The following is an 18,413-nucleotide window of genomic DNA, read 5'->3' on the forward strand; positions in this document are numbered from 1 at the left end:
TCCTTAAAGGCATAATGCCAGAAACAGCAAGGTGCAGGGAAACTAAATATAACATAAGGGTTCTTAGTCTAATCCATTGGCCAAGGATTTATAAGCCTGCTACCACGTCAAGGTGAACCCTACTAAGCAGGTACCTACACTACCCGACGGTAAACTAACCTCAGTAGTATAAGAGTGACTGTCCCAGTCTTCTGGAATCCAAAGGAGATGAGTAAAGATCCCAAGGAGGTCCAGTCAGGAGCAGCATACAATGGTAGTACTTACAGGAACCCAGATAGGTAGCCACTGAGTGCTATTTAAAGGAAGCAGCAGCTGTAAGCAATGAGAAAGTCAGAGAGAGGCTTACTTCCTGTCAGGAGGAGGAGGGCAGGATTTGCCAGGAAGCAAGATGGCGTCGTTTGCGTCAGAATCCTTAAAGACACAGGATCTTGACTCGCAGCTAGAGGGCGGCGATCAGAAGGAAACAGGTACGGAAGGAACATGCCGCAGGGGGCGTGTTCCGCGCATCGTTACAGTGCCCCCCTCTTAAGGATCAAACCCCGAGCGATCCAACAGACTAAGGGGCAGCGATGCATAGGAAGGAAGACTCGCAGCTAGGGGCAGCGATGCATAGGAAGGAAGACTCGCAGCTAGGGGCAGCGCCCGCCACACAGAGAATCAAGATAATAAAAAATGCACAAATGCGCACCAGGGATTAGTGGAAGGTAATTTATTAAAAATACACAAAAACTGAGGGGATCCAACCCCACCTCAGAACAGCTGTGCAGCTGGACGGCTAAGTACTACCAAGGAGAACACCTATGTACATGCTGCAAAGGGATCATCACCACCATCACACAGCACGAGCGCTGAATATCCTGCTTTTTCTACCACACAGAGAATCAACAGGGAATCTTGACTCGCAGCTAGAGGACGGCGCACGCCATACAGGGAGACATCAGGGAAACTAGGCATGGGTAGAGAATACGCCACAAGGGGGCGTGAAGTTGACTCGCAGCTGGAGGGCGGCGCACGCCATCACGTGTACGCGCCACGCGTGAGAGAATGTGTGATGCGACCGAGGGTGGCCGGGCTCCGTGGTACGAGTAGGGAACCGCGGGTGCATGCATGCTCTATAAGGAGAGCGGGAACTGAGATGCGGCAAGTAAGGAGGGAGCACGCCGAAGGGGGTGTGTTCCCCTATTCCTTACACTAGCTAAATTAGATTTATTTACATTAGAAAAGAGGCGTCTAAGAGGGGATATGATCACTATATACAAATAAATTCGGGGACAATACAAGGAGATTTCAAAAGAACTATTCATCCCACGGGCAGTACAAAGGACTCGGGGCCATCCCTTAAGGTTGGAGGAAAGGAAATTTCACCAGCAACAAAGGAAAGGGTTCTTTACAGTAAGGGCAGTTAAAATGTGGAATTCATTACCCATGGAGACTGTGATGGCAGATACAATAGATTTGTTCAAAAAAAGGTTGGACATCTTTTTAGATGGGAAAGGTATACAGGGATATACTAAATAAGCATACATGGGAAGGATGTTGATCCAGGGATTAATCCGATTGCCAATTCTTGGAGTCAGGAAGAAATTAATTTTTCCCCTTAATGGGGTTTTTTGTTTGCCTTCCTCTGGATCAATAAGTAAGTATAGATATAGAATAAAGTATCTGTTGTCTAAATTTAGCATAGGTTGAACTTGATCGACCTATGTCTTTTTTTCAACCTCATCTACTATGTAACTATGTAACTATGTAACTATGTAACTAGGACATGGTTCTTAATTCGAAAATTCTGCATAGCCGTTATAACAAAACAAATGTATCCATGCATGGTGCTAAAGGCTGTGTACAGAACAATTGATGTAGTATGATGATGATTATTCCTGTGTGATGCCTGGAGTATATATCTTGATTAGGGTAGGGTACTGGGTGTGGTATCCCAGTTGGTAAACCAGCAAAAGCGGCACTCAATAAATCCAGGAACCAAAGTGCTAAATATCACCCCACTTGAATACCCAAATACCTTAAGGAACACAATAACCAGGTAGCAAGCAAAAACTCACAGGTCTGCTGCAGCGTCCATGTTAGTCCAGGTTCCAGGAAATCTTGGTGCCTCCGTCCGTGTAGATTGGATGCAATAGAAGGAAGAAATGGCAGAGCATAACCAAATAGAAGGAAGTAATGGCAGAGCACAGCCCAGGTTGTGCTCTGCCATTTCTTCCTGCTATTGTAGCCGTTATACCTATCCGACCCTCCTTATCTGCCACCAGGCTATGTGCATTATGATGTCACCAGTGTGATGTCACGTGCCAGATACATAGCCTACTGGATACAACACCGAGTGGCTGACGTTCTTCGCAAAATTGTAATAACTCATAGAATTCAAAATAGAATGTATCCAAACCCAGACAAACACCTGCTCCCTGATCTCAGAAGGTGCCGTGTAGACCTTTTACAGGGAACGGAGAAAGGGGGCTAGTAGCGCAGTATGGCAAAACTTTTAATAAAACAAATCACCCCCCGCCCCCAGCACAGCTCTCACGTCACATCTCCTGGTCTGGTCGGGTGTCCCCTCCTCTGCTCACTCCGAGGAGAGACCGACCAGACCGGGAGACGGGACGTGAGAGCTGTGCTGGGGGCGGGGGGTGATTTTCGGTGCAGCCGCATACGGAAGTGACACAAGGCAAAGCACCAAGCAACCACACACGCCGGATATCAGCGTCGGCGAGGAGAGAGACTGCCCTCGTTAAAGATGCCTGAATGGCATAACAGGCATCCCGGGGGATGTGTCCGTTTGCGTTGTGTATTCAAAGTTTTAACATACAGTACTGCGCTATTAGCCACAGAACCTATGCGCTTTGTTTCATCTACTGTGATTGCTGTTATCAACCACTCCCTCGCCCTTTTGTACCTGTGCTCCCTGAAGAACCTGGCTGTTTGTTATGAAGGTTGAGTAGTTGAGACAGACGTTTTTATTTCTATATTTATTGTTTATTTTATATATTTAGTTTTTAACTGTCATGTTGAGTTTTACCACTGGGTGGTGCTGCTGCATTGATTGTGTGTATAGGTGAGCGCCTTTCCGTCCTTTTCTGATCTCAGAAACCATAATGCAACATGTGGTCGTGATATTTAATGAGACGTCCGAACGCATAGCGAGCAGACCAAACAGCTCTCCCAAATATATACCAGAGATATGTGTTAGATTTGTTCAAAAAAAGGTTGGGCATCTCTTTAGATGGGAAAGGTATACAGGGATATACCAAATAATTATACATGGGAAGGATGTTGATCCAGGGATTAATCTGAATGCTAATTCTTGGAGTCAGGAAGGAATTTATTTTTCCCCTTATGAGATAGCATGGGATGATATAACACTGGGGTTTTTTGTTTGCCTTCCTCTGGATCAATAAGTAAGTATAGATATAGGATAAAGTATCTGTTGTCTAAATTTAGCATAGGTTGAACTTGATTGACGTATGTATTTTTTCAACCTCATCTACTATGTAACTATGTAACTGATACTTCACCTAACCTCCAGTCACTGACACTCCCACTCTAACCCCAAGTCTCTGAGACTCCCACTCTAACCCCCAGTCACTGACACTCCCACTCTAACCCCAAGTCTCTGAGACTCCCACTCTAACCCCCAGTCACTGACACTCCCACTCTAACCCCAAGTCTCTGAGACTCCCACTATAACCTCCAGTCACTGACACTCCCACTCTAACCCCAAGTCTCTGAGACTCCCACTCTAACCCCCAGTCACTGACACTCCCACTCTAACCCCCAGTCACTGAGACTCCCACTCTAACCCCCAGTCTCTGAGACTCCCACTCTAAGGCCTCGGTCCCGCTGCGCTCGTTGGCGCGGGCGGCAATGTAGCGAGTTCCCCACCAGCAGGGGAATCCTCGCGAGCCGGTCCCGGTCCCCACTGGCTGCACAGCTGATCACACGCTGTCGCGCGTCAGCCGCTGGAGACACCACAGAATGGTGTTTCCTAGCTTCGACGCGTGACGTGTGTGGCTGTGAGCCAATGGGGAGGGGAGGCTTCGGGAGGAGGAGAGGCTTCGGGGAGCGGGGAGGAGTGTGGAGTGAAAGCAGGTGAGTGCCTTTCTCTGTGTGTGTGTCTGAGTGCGTGCCTGTCTGTGTGTGTATGTGTCTGAGTGCGTGAGTGCCTGTCTGTGTGTGTGTGTGTGCCCGAGTGCCTGCCTCTGTCTGTGTGTGTGTGTGTGTGTGTGTGTGTGTGTGTGTGTGTGTGTGTGTGTATGAGTGCGTGAGTGCCTGCCTGTGTGTGTGTGTGCCCGAGTGCCTGCCTCTGTCTGTGTGTGTGTGTGTGTGTGTATGAGTGCCTGCCTGTGTGTGCGCGCGTGTGTGTGTGTATGAGTGCGTGAGTGCCTGCCTGTGTGTGTGTGTGTGTGTGTGTGTGTGCGCGTGTATGAATGAGTGCCTGCGTGTGTGTGTTTAAACTTACCTTCCAGCTCCAGCCCGAGTCCGTGGAGGGAGGGGGGGGAGAGTAGCGGGTCCCTCCGCTCAAGCCACGCCCCCCCTCCCTGTCAAACCGCCCACCTCCCGCCCACCTCCCGATCAAACCGCCCACCTCCCGATCAAACCTCCCACCTCCCGCCCACCTCCCGCTCCGGCTCCCGCTCCCTACAGACCGCATATCGCGGTCTGTGTATCTCAGCGCACCGCCTGTCAGCAGTGCGGGTGCGCTGACTCTGGGAGCGGGGCCTTAGCCTAACCCCCAGTCACTGACACTCCCATTCCAACCCCCAGTCACTGAGACTCCCACTCTAACCCCCAGTCACTGACACTCCCATTCCAACCCCCAGTCACTGAGACTCCCACTCTAACCCCCAGTCACTGACACTCCCATTCCAACCCCCAGTCACTGAGACTCCCACTCTAACCCCCAGTCACTGACACTCCCATTCCAACCCCCAGTCACTGAGACTCCCACTCCAACCCCCAGTCACTGAGACTCCCACTCTAACCCCCAGTCACTGAGACTCCCACTCTAACCCCCAGTTACTGAGACTCCCACTCAACCCCCAGTCACTGAGACTCCCACTCCAACCCCCAGTCACTGAGACTCCCACTCTAACCCCCAGTCACTGAGACTCCCACTCTAACCCCCAGTTACTGAGACTCCCACTCTAACCCCCAGTCACTGAGACTCCCACTCCAACCCCCAGTTACTGAGACTCCCACTCTAACCCCCAGTCACTGACACTCCCACTCCAACCCCCAGTCACTGACACTCCCATTCCAACCCCCAGTCACTGAGACTCCCACTCTAACCCCCAGTCACTGACACTCCCACTCCAACCCCCAGTCACTGAGACTCCCACTCTAACCTCCAGTTACTGAGACTCCCACTCTAACCCCCAGTCACTGAGACTCCCACTCCAACCCCCAGTCACTGAGACTCCCACTCCAACCTCCAGTCACTGACACTCCCACTCTAACCCCCAGTCACTGACACTCCCACTCCAACCCCGTCACTGACACTCCCACTCTAACCCCCAGTCACTGACACTCCCACTCCAACCCCCAGTCACTGACACTCCCATTCCAACCCCCAGTCACTGAGACTCCCACTCTAACCCCCAGTCACTGACACTCCCACTCCAACCCCCAGTCACTGAGACTCCCACTCTAACCTCCAGTTACTGAGACTCCCACTCTAACCCCCAGTCACTGAGACTCCCACTCTAACCCCCAGTCACTGACACTCCCACTCCAACCCCCAGTCACTGAGACTCCCACTCTAACCCCCAGTCACTGACACTCCCACTCTAACCCCCAGTCACTGACACTCCCACTCCAACCCCCAGTTACTGAGACTCCCACTCCAAACCCCAGTCACTGACACTCCCACTCTAACCCCCAGTCACTGACACTCCCACTCCAACCCCCAGTCACTGACACTCCCACTCTAACCCCCAGTCACTGACACTCCCACTCCAACTTCCAGTCACTGACACTCCCACCCCCAGTCACTGACACTCCCACTCTAACCCCCAGTCACTGATACTCCCACTCTAACCCCTAGTCACTGACACTCCCACTCCAATCCCCAGTCACTGACACTCCCACTCCAACCCCCAGTCACTGAGACTCCCACTCTAACCTCCAGTTACTGAGACTCCCACTCTAACCCCTAGTCACTGACACTCCCACTCCAATCCCCAGTCACTGACACTCCCACTCTAACCCCCAGTCACTGACACTCCCACTCCAACCCCCAGTCACTGACACTCCCACTCTAACCCCCAGTCACTGACACTCCCACTCCAACTTCCAGTCACTGACACTCACACTCCCAGTCACTGACACTCCCACTCTAACCCCCAGTCACTGACACTCCCACTCTAACCCCTAGTCACTGACACTCCCACTCCAACACCCAGTCACTGACACTCCCACTCCAACCCCCAGTCACTGAGAGTCCCACTCTAACCCCCAGCCACTGACACTCCCACTCCAACCCCCAGTTACTGAGACTCCCACTCCAAACCCCAGTCACTAACACTCCCACTCCAACCCCCAGTCACTGACACTCCCACTCTAAACCCCAGTCACTGACACTCCCACTCCAACTTCCAGTCACTGACACTCCCACTCCCACCCCCAGTCACTGACACTCCCACTCTAACCCCCAGTCACTGACACTCCCACTCTAACCCCTAGTCACTGACACTCCCACTCCAACCCCCAGTCACTGAGAGTCCCACTCTAACCCCCAGTCACTGAGACTCCCACTCTAACCCCCAGTCACTGAGACTCCCACTCTAACCCCCAGTCACTGAGACTCCCACTCTAACCCCCAGTCACTGAGACTCCCACTCTAACCCCCAGTCACTGACACTCCCACTCTAACCCCCAGTCACTGACACTCCCACTCTAACCCCCAGTCACTGACACTCCCACTCTAACCCCCAGTCACTGACACTCCCACTCTAACCCCCAGTCACTGAGACTCCCACTCTAACCTCCAGTTACTGACACTCCCACTCTAACCTCCAGTTACTGACACTCCCACTCCAATCCCCAGTCACTGACACTCCCACTCTAACCCACAGTCACTGAGACTCCAACCCCCAGTCACTGAGACTCCCACCCCAATCTCCAGTCACTGAGACTCCCACTCTAACCCCCAGTCACTGACACTCCCACTCCAACCCCCAGTCACTGACACTCCCACTCCAACCCCCAGTCACTGACACTCCCACTCCAACCCCCTGGCACTGACACTCCCACTCCAACCCCCAGTCACTGACACTCCCACTCCAACCCACAGACACTAATAACTCCCACTCAAACCCCCAGTCACTGAGACTCTCATCCCAAATTATAGTGACACCCACTCACTTCACTTGTGACCTTCCTCTCTTACACTCCACCTCTCCCTCTTTCACCCCCACCTCTTGTCCCTGTCTTATACCCCACCTCTCCCCCTCTCTCTCTTACCCCACCTATCCTCCTCCCATTCTTACCCCCACCTCTCCCCCTCCCTCTCTTACCCCCACCTCTCCCCCTCCCTCTCTCACCCCCACCTCTTGTCCCTCTCATACCCCACCTCTCGCCCTCCCTCTCTTACCCCACCTATCCTCCTCCCATTCTTACCCCCACCTCTCCCCCTCCGTCTCTTACCCCCACCTCTCCCCCTCCCTCTCTTACCCTCACCTCTTCCCCTCCTTCTCTTACTCCCACCTATCCTCCTCCCATTCTTACCCCATCCTCTCGTCCTCCCTCTCTTACCCCCACCTCTTTCCCTCCCTGTCTTACCCCCACCTCTCCCCCTCCCTCTTTTACCCCCACCTCTCCCCCTCCCTCTCTTACTCCCACCTATCCTCCTCCCATTCTTACTCCCACCTCTCCCCCTCCCTCTCTTACCGCCCACCTCTTCCCCTCCCTCTCTTACCCCCACCTCTCCCCTCCCTCTCTTACCCCCACATATCCTCCTCCCATTCTTACCCCATCCTCTCGTCCTCCCTCTCTTACCCCCACCTCTCCCCCTCCCTCTCTTACCCCCACCTATCGCCCTCCCCCTCTTACCCCCTCCTCTCGTCCTCCCTCTCAGTGACATACACCCCATCAGCGACCTTCCTCTCTTACCCCCACCTCTTTCCCTCCCTCTCTTACCCACACCTCTCCCCCTCCCTCTCTTACTCCCACCTATCCTCCTCCCATTCTTACCCCCACCTCTCCCCCTCCCTCTCTTACCTCCCACCTCTTCCCCTCCCTCTCTTACCCCCACCTCTCCCCTCCCTCTCTTACCCCCACCTATCCTACTCCCATTCTTACCCCCACCTCTCCCCCTCCCTCTCTTACCCCCACCTCTTCCCGTCCCTCTCTTACCCCCACCTCTTCCCTTCCCTCTTTCCCCCACCTCTTCCCCTCCCTCTCTTACCTCCACCTCTCCCCCTCCCTCCCATTCACCCCCTCTTTTCTTACCCCCACCTCTCCCCCTCCCTCCCTTATCTCACCTCTCACCCTCTTACCCCCACCTCTCACCCTCCCTCTCTTACCCCCACCTCTCCCCTCCCTCTCCTACCCCACCTCCCCTCCTCCCTCTCTTACATCCCTCCTTTGCCCCTCTCTCTATTACATTCCCACCCCTCCCCTCCCTTTTACCCCACTTCTCCCCTCTCTCTCTTACCCCCCCCACCACTCCCCTCCTCTCTTACAGCCACCTCTCCACCTCCCCCTCTTACACCCCCACTTCTCCCCTCCCTCTCTAACACCCCCATGGCCTATGCTCACAGAGAGGGAACAATAAATCAGAAGTGGGGCAGTTAAAAACAGGAGTCCCCTTAGTGTACAACACAATACAGAAATACCCCATGCTACAGGACCTGCATAGTGGTCATTTCGTGGCGTGGCTGCATAGTGGTCATGTTGTGGCGTGGCTGCATAGTGGTCGTGTCGTGACGTGGCTGCATAGTGGTCGTGTCGTGTCGTGGCTGCATAGTGGTCAGGTCGTGGCGTGGCTGCATAGTGGTCGTGTCGTGGCTGCATAGTGGTCATGTCGTGGCGTGGCTGCATAGTGGTCATGTCGTGGCGTGGCGTGGCTGCATAGTGGTCGTGTCGTGGCGTGGCTGCATAATGGTCATGCCGTGGCGTGGCTGCATAGTGGTCATGCCGTGACGTGGCTGCATAGTGGTCGTGGCGTGGCTGCATAGTGGTCGTGTCGTGGCGTGGCTGCATAGTGGTCATGCCGTGACGTGGCTGCATAGTGGTCATGTCGTGGCGTGGCTGCATAGTGGTCATGTCGTGGCTGCATAGTGGTCATGTCGTGGCGTGGCTGCATAGTGGTCATGTCGTGGCTTATAACGCTTTGGCCAAAGGGTTTAACTAAATGACCCTTTCTCATGAGAATACGGACATTTACGTATTTAACTCTGTATTTTTGCCACACTGGATGTAGCATTGTGTAATTTTCTATTTTGTTGTATACATTTGGTCACGCCCGATACATTGTGAAAAATGGTAACAGACATTATTGTTCCTCAATTAACTCCACATTCACAACACTGTGTTCTATGTGTAAAGGTGTTTCCCCCCCAATCGCATATCGGGGCCATTACTGGGTGTATGTGGTGCATACTTGCTGGCAACAGGAGGGCCGAGCGTCCGCGGTAACGCTGGGACTTGCTGGAACAGGCTTCTGGGGTTCATACCCCACATTATACTTAGCAGTGCAGCGCCTCCGTCTGCCGTAGGCCCCAGGGATATGGAGGCGATCTCCCACGTAGAACTATAACACTCCCCCTGATAAGATCACACATCAGGCTGGAGGTATATTGCAAAACAGGAACGGTTTATTATCACTCTTCTCTCGGTAGTTACAGGTACTCGACAGTCGTCTGCCGGATCACAGTCTTATCTTTCCCGGTATCACCGGAGATAGTCCCTAGACAGTCACTACGGGCCTAGGGCCACTGCAGCCGTCCTAGCTCTTCCCCACCTCCCTTGCGGAGGCAGAGGTATAGTCACTCTACTCCTCCCGGAGGGAAGAGCACATGGGAAGGCCCCAATCTCAGGCTCCCATTCGTGACCTGCCTTCCTCAGGGGGAAGGACGAACGCACTAACTTTAGGGCGTTCCTGCCCTTAAGTACAGCCAGAGGGCGGGCAGCTACAATGCATGTACCACCTACTGCTGTCACTCAAATGCATTACCTAGGTGAAGGGTAAAATCCCGAAATAACTACTGGCAGACCTGTGAATACCAGGGTTTACTGCCAGCCCATCAGGTAAAATTAGTAGCCAGGGGGTACCCCGCTACACTTGTATTCTCAGAGTAACAATGCAATGAGATACGGTTTCCAGGTGACCGTTTCTTTGTAGTGTTTATGTGAGATAATAATAACCTACTGTATGAAACACACTCTCAAGTTACCTGAGAATCCGTCTGCTGCTTTACCTATCGTTAGATTCACATTAGTGATATGTATTATTCTTTAACAGTACCCATAGCACTCGCTTACATGGGAAGATCGGATAAATATGTGAAAGGTCACAATTAGCCTATTAGTTTTCTTATATAAAACTGCTAGTGCCGCTTATTACCTGGTGTGAAAGAGCTTATGGCGGGGTGAGATAGAGGGGGGGTAAGGCCTTATTCTGCCATACTTTAGTGCTGATAAATATCTACATTTTTCAACATTTTGTGTTGCAGAGAAACCCGGGAAGTGCCCGGTGGTGAACACACTTCTACCATGTCATCACCCATATCCTCCTGCGCAGTGCCAAAGTGACAGCCAATGTCCTCACCAACAGAAATGCTGCGACTATGGCTGTATATGGATGTGCGTTGAACCCGTCACACGGATAACACAGCAAAAAAGTAATTATAACTCATCAGGAACACGTTTCTGGGACTTTGTGCACTAAGCTGTCTTATGCTGTCATACAAAGAGGCAAAACACGAACATGCCTCGTACGTACCGCACGTGTTAATAAGAAAAGTTGTAAGTCAGGGGTCAAAGTGCCTTAAAAAGTGGTGGTACTATGTTCTAAACTTCGGACCTCAGGAAAGGAATAACAAGAGGATAGAATATTCATGGACAGGTTTAATATTTGGACCTCAACTTGCTTTCAAGAGATAACTTTGCCTACACTGACTGCTCAATAAGAACAAAAAGTGTATATGAAGAACATGTGCCAGTGGTGTACTAGGTGTACTAGGTTTGCTAGGTGTGCTAGGTGTACTAGGTGTGCAAGGTGTGCTAGGTGTGCTATGTGTACTAGGTGTGCTATGTGTACTAGGTGTACTAGGTGTACTAGGTGTGCTATGTGTACTAGGTGTGCTATGTGTACTAGGTGTACTAGGTGTGCTAGGTGTGCTAGGTGTACTAGGTGTGCTATGTGTACTAGGTGTACTAGGTGTACTAGGTGTGCTATGTGTACTAGGTGTGCTATGTGTACTAGGTGTGCTAGGTGTACTAGGTGTGCTATGTGTACTAGGTGTACTAGGTGTGCTATGTGTACTAGGTGTGCTATGTGTACTAGGTGTACTAGGTTTGCTAGGTGTGCTAGGTGTGCTAGGTGTACTAGGTGGGAGTGTATGAGAGTCTAATGCTAATTTAAGTAATTTAAATATACTTAACATATGCTCATTTGGATATCTCCCGGATATCTCTGATGTGTTGAGTTTGCCATCTCTCCATGTATTGTATAAATGTGTTTTTAGCAGTATATGTCACTTGGTACTTTTCAACCTCATCTACTACGTAACTATGTAACTATGTTTATATATATATATATATATATATATATCAAATGTAAATATACTGTATGCTCATTTGCATGTCTTAGGCAGGTCTGCAACCCCACCTTTCACCATTATCACACAGCACACAGCACTTCCACTGCAGCAAGGGATTCTGGGAAATGACATGCAAATGAGCACACAGTGCCACTTTTTGCTTCAAAAATATTTTATACATGGTTCCCTATAGGCGTAAGCTTGCTGCATGGTCACAGCTTTGAGCACAGCAAGGGTTAAGATGCATAGCCAGAAAACCCACCCACAGACAGCTGTTTCGACCTTAATGGGTCTCATCAGTGTGGGGTTGGTTACACTGGCTATGCAATGAAGTGAAAAGATGGGGTCTACCATACTGAGTTAAGTTATGGTGAGTAAAAAAAGTGACAAAAACCCTCCACAGCAAAGCATATAGCAAATGTAAATATACTGTATGCTCATTTGCATGTCTTAGGCAGGTCTGCAACCCCGCCTTTCACCATTATCACCCAGCACACAGCACTTCCACTGCAGCAAGGGATTCTGGGAAATGACATGCAGCTCTGCCTTTCACCATTATCACCCAGCACTTCATTCCATACCCAGTTTACCAACCCCACACTGATGAGACCCATTAAGGTCGAAACAGCTGTCTGTGGGTGGTTTTCTGGGTATGCACCTTAACCCTGGCTGTGCTCAAAGCTGTGACCATGCAGCAAGCTTAAGCCTATAGGGAACCATGTATAAAATGGTTTTTGAAGCAAAACGTGGCACTGTGTGCTCATTTGCATGTAATTTCCCAGAATCCCTTGCTGCAGTGGAAGTGCTGTGTGCTGGGTGATAATGGGGAAAGGTGGGGTTGCAGCCTGTCTAAGACATGCAGATGAGCATACAGTATATTTACATTTGCTATATGCTTTGCTGTGGAGGGTTTTTGTCACTTTTTTTACTCACCATAACTTAACTCAATATATATATATATATACTTCCAGCCCTTATAGTATAGGATGTTGCTCACCAATGGCTTAGGAAGGGTAAGGAATCGATCTGCATGTAATGCAGCCACAGAATCCAGGCCACGTCCTCAGATCTCAGCTCAGAAAGCTGATAATACCACGGTGAATATCACGGGACTTTAATAGGAGCCGCTCTCTTGTTTCCCCCCCCCCATAGTGGAGTCTTCATCGGAATCCGTGGCCTGAGATATCGGAAGTGACCAGAAACCTTCCACGTCAGTGAAGACAGAAGAGGGGAGGCAGATAATACAGCCACTGTCCGTTAATGGGACGGAGAAAAACATTGTCACTTCATACTGTGATGGCCTCATTGGACCCTTTTCCCTGTCCGCGGGGGCTGCACATTGCATTAATGAGGATTAATGAGCGTTTTATGTAATTATATTCTAATCTGGACAGCCGTTTACCTCTCGTAAAGCTGCAGTATCTCTTATTATCATAGCCGAGTTATGTAATATAAGATCAAAATAAAGGCAATTTGAAAAGAATCGGGATTAATTGTTTTTTTTTTTGGTCCCGGTTAAGTGAGCCGGCAATGGTGGCGGGGTCTAAAACGGCATTTCTACACCAGCAGTCTCCGTCAGTTAGAACCTGTCTTGTAATAATGGGCACATACTGTATTATTAATGTTATGCCATTTTGAATCCCTGCATGCTATTGGGTCCCTGACTGGTGAGTATTTGATTCACAGACGAGGCTTGTTATATTTCTCCGTTACTGTAAGTCCCAGAAGGCAGAAGGACATTGGTGAGCAGTAGGCGGCATGCATGTGTTTCTGTATATGAATTCACATCCGTGTTCTCCCAAGAATACATGATGCCTTGGGTACAAATGGGCCAATTCGTTGAAATTCAATTCGCCGGATTTTTTGGAATTTTTGGGAAAACGTAAAAAAAAATTGCGAATGTGTCATAGTTTTTGAGGAGCAATAGTAGGTTTAAATGGCACACCACTGTTTGTAAAGAGCATATAAATATTATTTTGCTTCTGGTGCCTACCTTCCAATGGTCCCGGGGTCTCAAAGCTGTCTCTATTTCGTGCCTATTATCAAATAGTTTTTGAATTACTGTTTTTGTTTTCCAGTTTGCGAATGTTCTCCCGTTTTTTTTCTAACGTTCTCTGCGTTCACATTTTCGCATTTACACGTATTGACGACTTTTAGAAGAAACTAGCAGCGGATATCTTTGAAATCCAAAAGGCGACTTGTAGGAGGTGAGCGCAGAAGTGAAAACAGGAGACTGCTTTTGCTTCTGATCAGCATACAGTATAAGAAGAAAACAAAATTAAACATACCTATCTCTGCATGGTTCTCTGACTAACATCCGACCTTTATTCTCTATCTCCGCGTGGGGCTCTGACTAACATCCGACCTTTATTCCCTATCTCCACATGGGGCTCTGACTAACCTCCGACCTTTATTCCCTATCTCCGCATGGGGCTCTGACTAACATCCGACCTTTATTCCCTATCTCCGCGTGGGGCTCTGACTAACATCCGACCTTTATTCCTTATCTCCGCATGGGGCTCTGACTAACATCCGACCTTTATTCCCTATCTCCGCGTGGGGCTCTGACTAACATCCGACCTTTATTCCCTATCTCCGCATGGGGCTCTGACTAACATCCGACCTTTATTCCCTATCTCCACGTGGGGCTCTGACTAACATCCGACCTTTATTCCCTATCTCCGCATGGGGCTCTGACTAACATCCGACCTTTATTCCCTATCTCCGCGTGGGGCTCTGACTAACATCCGACCTTTATTCCCTATCTCCGCGTGGGGCTCTGACTAACACCCGACCTTTATTCCCTATCTCCACGTGGGGCTCTGACTAACACCCGACCTTTATTCCCTATCTCCACGTGGGGCTCTGACTAACCTCCGACCTTTATTCCCTATCTCCGCGTGGGGCTCTGACTAACATCCGACCTTTATTCCCTATCTCCGCGTGGGGCTCTGACTAACATCCGACCTTTATTCCCTATCTCCGTGTGGGGCTCTGACTAACATCCGACCTTTATTCCCTATCTCTGCGTGGCGCTCTGACTAACATCCGACCTTTATTCCCTATCTCCGCGTGGGGCTCTGACTAACATCCGACCTTTATTCCCTATCTCCGTGTGGGGCTCTGACTAACATCCGACCTTTATTCCCTATCTCTGCGTGGCGCTCTGACTAACATCCGACCTTTATTCTCTATCTCCGCGTGGGGCTCTGACTAACATCCGACCTTTATTCCCTATCTCTGCGTGGCGCTCTGACTAACATCCGACCTTTATTCTCTATCTCCGCGTGGGGCTCTGACTAACATCCGACCTTTATTCCCTATCTCCGTGTGGGGCTCTGACTAACATCCGACCTTTATTCCCTATCTACGCGTGGGGCTCTGACTAACGTCCGACCTTTATTCCCTATCTCCGCGTGGGGCTCTGACTAACATCCGACCTTTATTCCCTATCTCCGCGTGGGGCTCTGACTAACATCCGACCTTTATTCCCTATCTCCGCATGGGGCTCTGACTAACCTCCGACCTTTATTCTCTATCTCCGCGTGGGGCTCTGACTAACATCCGACCTTTATTCCCTATCTCTGCGTGGCGCTCTGACTAACATCCGACCTTTATTCTCTATCTCCGCGTGGGGCTCTGACTAACATCCGACCTTTATTCCCTATCTCCGTGTGGGGCTCTGACTAACATCCGACCTTTATTCCCTATCTACGCGTGGGGCTCTGACTAACGTCCGACCTTTATTCCCTATCTCCGCGTGGGGCTCTGACTAACATCCGACCTTTATTCCCTATCTCCGCGTGGGGCTCTGACTAACATCCGACCTTTATTCCCTATCTCCGCATGGGGCTCTGACTAACCTCCGACCTTTATTCTCTATCTCCGCGTGGGGCTCTGACTAACATCCGACCTTTATTCCCTATCTCCGCGTGGGGCTCTAACATCCGACCTTTATTCCCTATCTCCGTGTGGGGCTCTGACTAACATCCGACCTTTATTCCCTATCTCCGCGTGGGGCTCTGACTAACATCCGACCTTTATTCCCTATCTCCGCATGGGGCTCTGACTAACCTCCGACCTTTATTCTCTATCTCCGCGTGGGGCTCTGACTAACCTCCGGAAAAAAGGGGTTGAATGTCCTCGGGCGCGTCACTCTGCTTGCGGCTCCACAGCGTGTATTATATGCAAGGCAAAAGAGAGAGAGAAGGGCCACAGTGAAAAAAGACAGCTCAAAGTTTTGCACACTTTTTCATCAGGGTGGAGGGAAGGGGGGGGGGTGGTTGCGAGGGGTGAGAAAATAAAGACAAGGGATGGCTATTGTTAATTCAAATTTGTTGACTGGGGACACACTCACATTAAAACTCTCAAAACTTGAATTGGTATTTCTTTCTCTTTTTGTAGTAGGTGTCTTCAACAGATGTCTTCTCTTCTATGTGCAGGTAGATGGGTTGAGGCCGAGGAGATGCCTTCTCAAATCTTCCTTAGTAAAAAATAAAGGGAAAAATAGTGCAATACAATTTATTAACGAATAAAAACTTGAGATTTAAAACTTACAAGCGACCGATCAATTCGAGCATAGGAAGGAGATGCCGCCAGGTTCCACAATTAATCCCTTTCTGGGCAGTGATGTCCTGTATCGGCTGGTTCCCACTTGGCAGATGTATGCTGTCTGTGGCTTGGGTTGCAGGTAGCCGCAGTGTGGATGTCCAGAGCCCGTGCACAGGCTATGTCCTCCCCCTCCGGCTGCCTATCTTCCCCGTGCAGACAATTCCAGACTTCTCTGCTCCGCTGTGCATGCGCATGCGCAGACGGCGAGACGCTGGGCCAGGGAAATCAGACCTCCTCACTATGGTGGCTTGTAGAGACCAAAAAACGTCAGACGCGTTTCGCCAATGCTTCCTCAGTGACGTCAGCAGCTTCGGGGTAGCAGTAGCCTTTTATACCTTGTGGAGTCTCTGATCTTAACCTTTGCATTGCTGGTTTTGCTCTGACTGATTATCATTCCTTTTTCAGCCAAAAGTACACTATTACATCAATATACACAATAAAATTAAAGTGTTACACATAAATTTAAAAACAGGTGGCATATTTAGAAAACCTTTATTAGTCATATGTCTCCTGTAAGTTTAAAAAGGAAGTCTAAGAGTAGAGATCAATTGCGTATTTGAGATAGAAGGATAATTAAAACCTATTAAAGGATTTTGTATTCCTAAATTTAAATGAAAGTCTTCGATGAGGGAAAATTAAGAACATAATTTATTTAAGAATGTGAGTGGATAACTAATTTAATAATTTTAAAACCATGGTTTTTTGAAGATGCCATCTGCTTCACACCAATTTGTAACCCGACGTTTGCAATAAATACTTTGTAATAACTACTATTATTTTGACATGCTAGATAACTAATAAAACATATGTATTGCGTCAGAGTCTTTATTTGTTTGGAAGGATATTTTGACATTAAGGGAGAAATGCGGTGATTTCCATGTCTAGATTTAACCCCTTAGGTGCCAGGGATTGGAGTGTGAAAATCCAGAAGGATTCTCTTCTATTGATTTTCCTAATGTAATCTCCTCCCCTCCAGTCAGGTTTAACAATTTCAATCCCAAAGAATTTTAGACAAGATGGGTTTTTGTTGTGTTTGATTTTGTAATGGTTTGAGACACTATGCGTCTCTAAACCATTGCATATGTTTCTGATATGTTCTCCCAATCTTGTTTTCAATTTCCTTATTGTTCTGCCCACATACTGTAGGTTGCAACCACATTGTAGCACATAGATCACCCCTTTACTGTCGCATGTGATGTGGGATTTAATATTATAATTTAGATTTGACACGATACTATTAAAAGAAGTTACCCTACTGTTAGTTAATGTATTATTCCGACAGGCCTTGCAGTTTAAACATTTCTTGAAGCCCTTTGTTAGTTGATCTAGCCAACAGCTTTTGGTTTTGGGAGGTAGAAAGCTGGGCACCAATTTCTGCTTGATATTTGGTGCTCTTGAATAAATTACAGTAGGCTTATCTCCGATAATTTCTTTTAAAAGGTCATCTTGTTTTAAAATAGGCCAGTGTTTCTTTAAAATCACTTCAATTTCTTTTGAGTTTGTGCTGTATGTTGTGGTAAAAGGAATAAAAACATCTGATTTGTTTTGTATCTTTTTCTTATTGTAAACTAGCATATCTTTCCTATCAACCTCCCCTACTTTTTGTAACGCTTTGTCAATAGTTTCTTTATTGTAATCCTTCTCTAAGAACTTATTTTTCATAGGGATTATCTGTTCCTCAAAATCTCTTATTTTTGTACAGTTGCGTTTTAAGCGTCGAAATTCCCCGTATGGGACATTCTCCAGCCAATTTTGCTTATGGCAGCTATTGGCTTTGATAAAATTATTACAGTTGACTGTTTTAAAATGTGTTCTTGTATTAATTGCTCCGTCTTCAATAAAAATTTCTAAGTCTAAAAATATCACTTTGGATATGCTTGAATCATACGTAAAAATCAGATTCAGATTGTTGATATTTATAGTGGTGAAAAAGGTTTGTATTGATTCAAGGTCGCCTTTCCATATGATGATGATATCATCTATGTAGCGTTTGTAGAGCACCAGGTTTGCCTCCCATGTCTTGTTGGGCCA

The 18,413-nt window shown here is 48.8% G+C and overlaps 1 protein-coding gene across 2 annotated transcripts in view; it reads left to right on the top strand.

Moving 5' to 3' along the window:
- The window catches only part of LOC142492553 (uncharacterized), a 120,103-nt gene extending 106,849 nt beyond the window's left edge, over positions 1-13,254 (top strand). For both annotated transcript variants that reach the window (XM_075595252.1, XM_075595253.1), the window contains exons 17-18: positions 10,683-10,850; positions 12,924-13,254. In XM_075595252.1, coding sequence (XP_075451367.1) covers positions 10,683-10,850; positions 12,924-12,952 — 197 coding nt within the window. In that variant the 3' untranslated portion in view covers positions 12,953-13,254. The remainder of the gene's footprint in view (positions 1-10,682; positions 10,851-12,923) is intronic.
- Positions 13,255-18,413: the final 5,159 nt, after the last annotated feature.

The sequence above is a fragment of the Ascaphus truei genome, chromosome 4, assembly GCF_040206685.1.
Source record: "Ascaphus truei isolate aAscTru1 chromosome 4, aAscTru1.hap1, whole genome shotgun sequence".
NCBI lineage: Eukaryota > Metazoa > Chordata > Amphibia > Anura > Ascaphidae > Ascaphus > Ascaphus truei.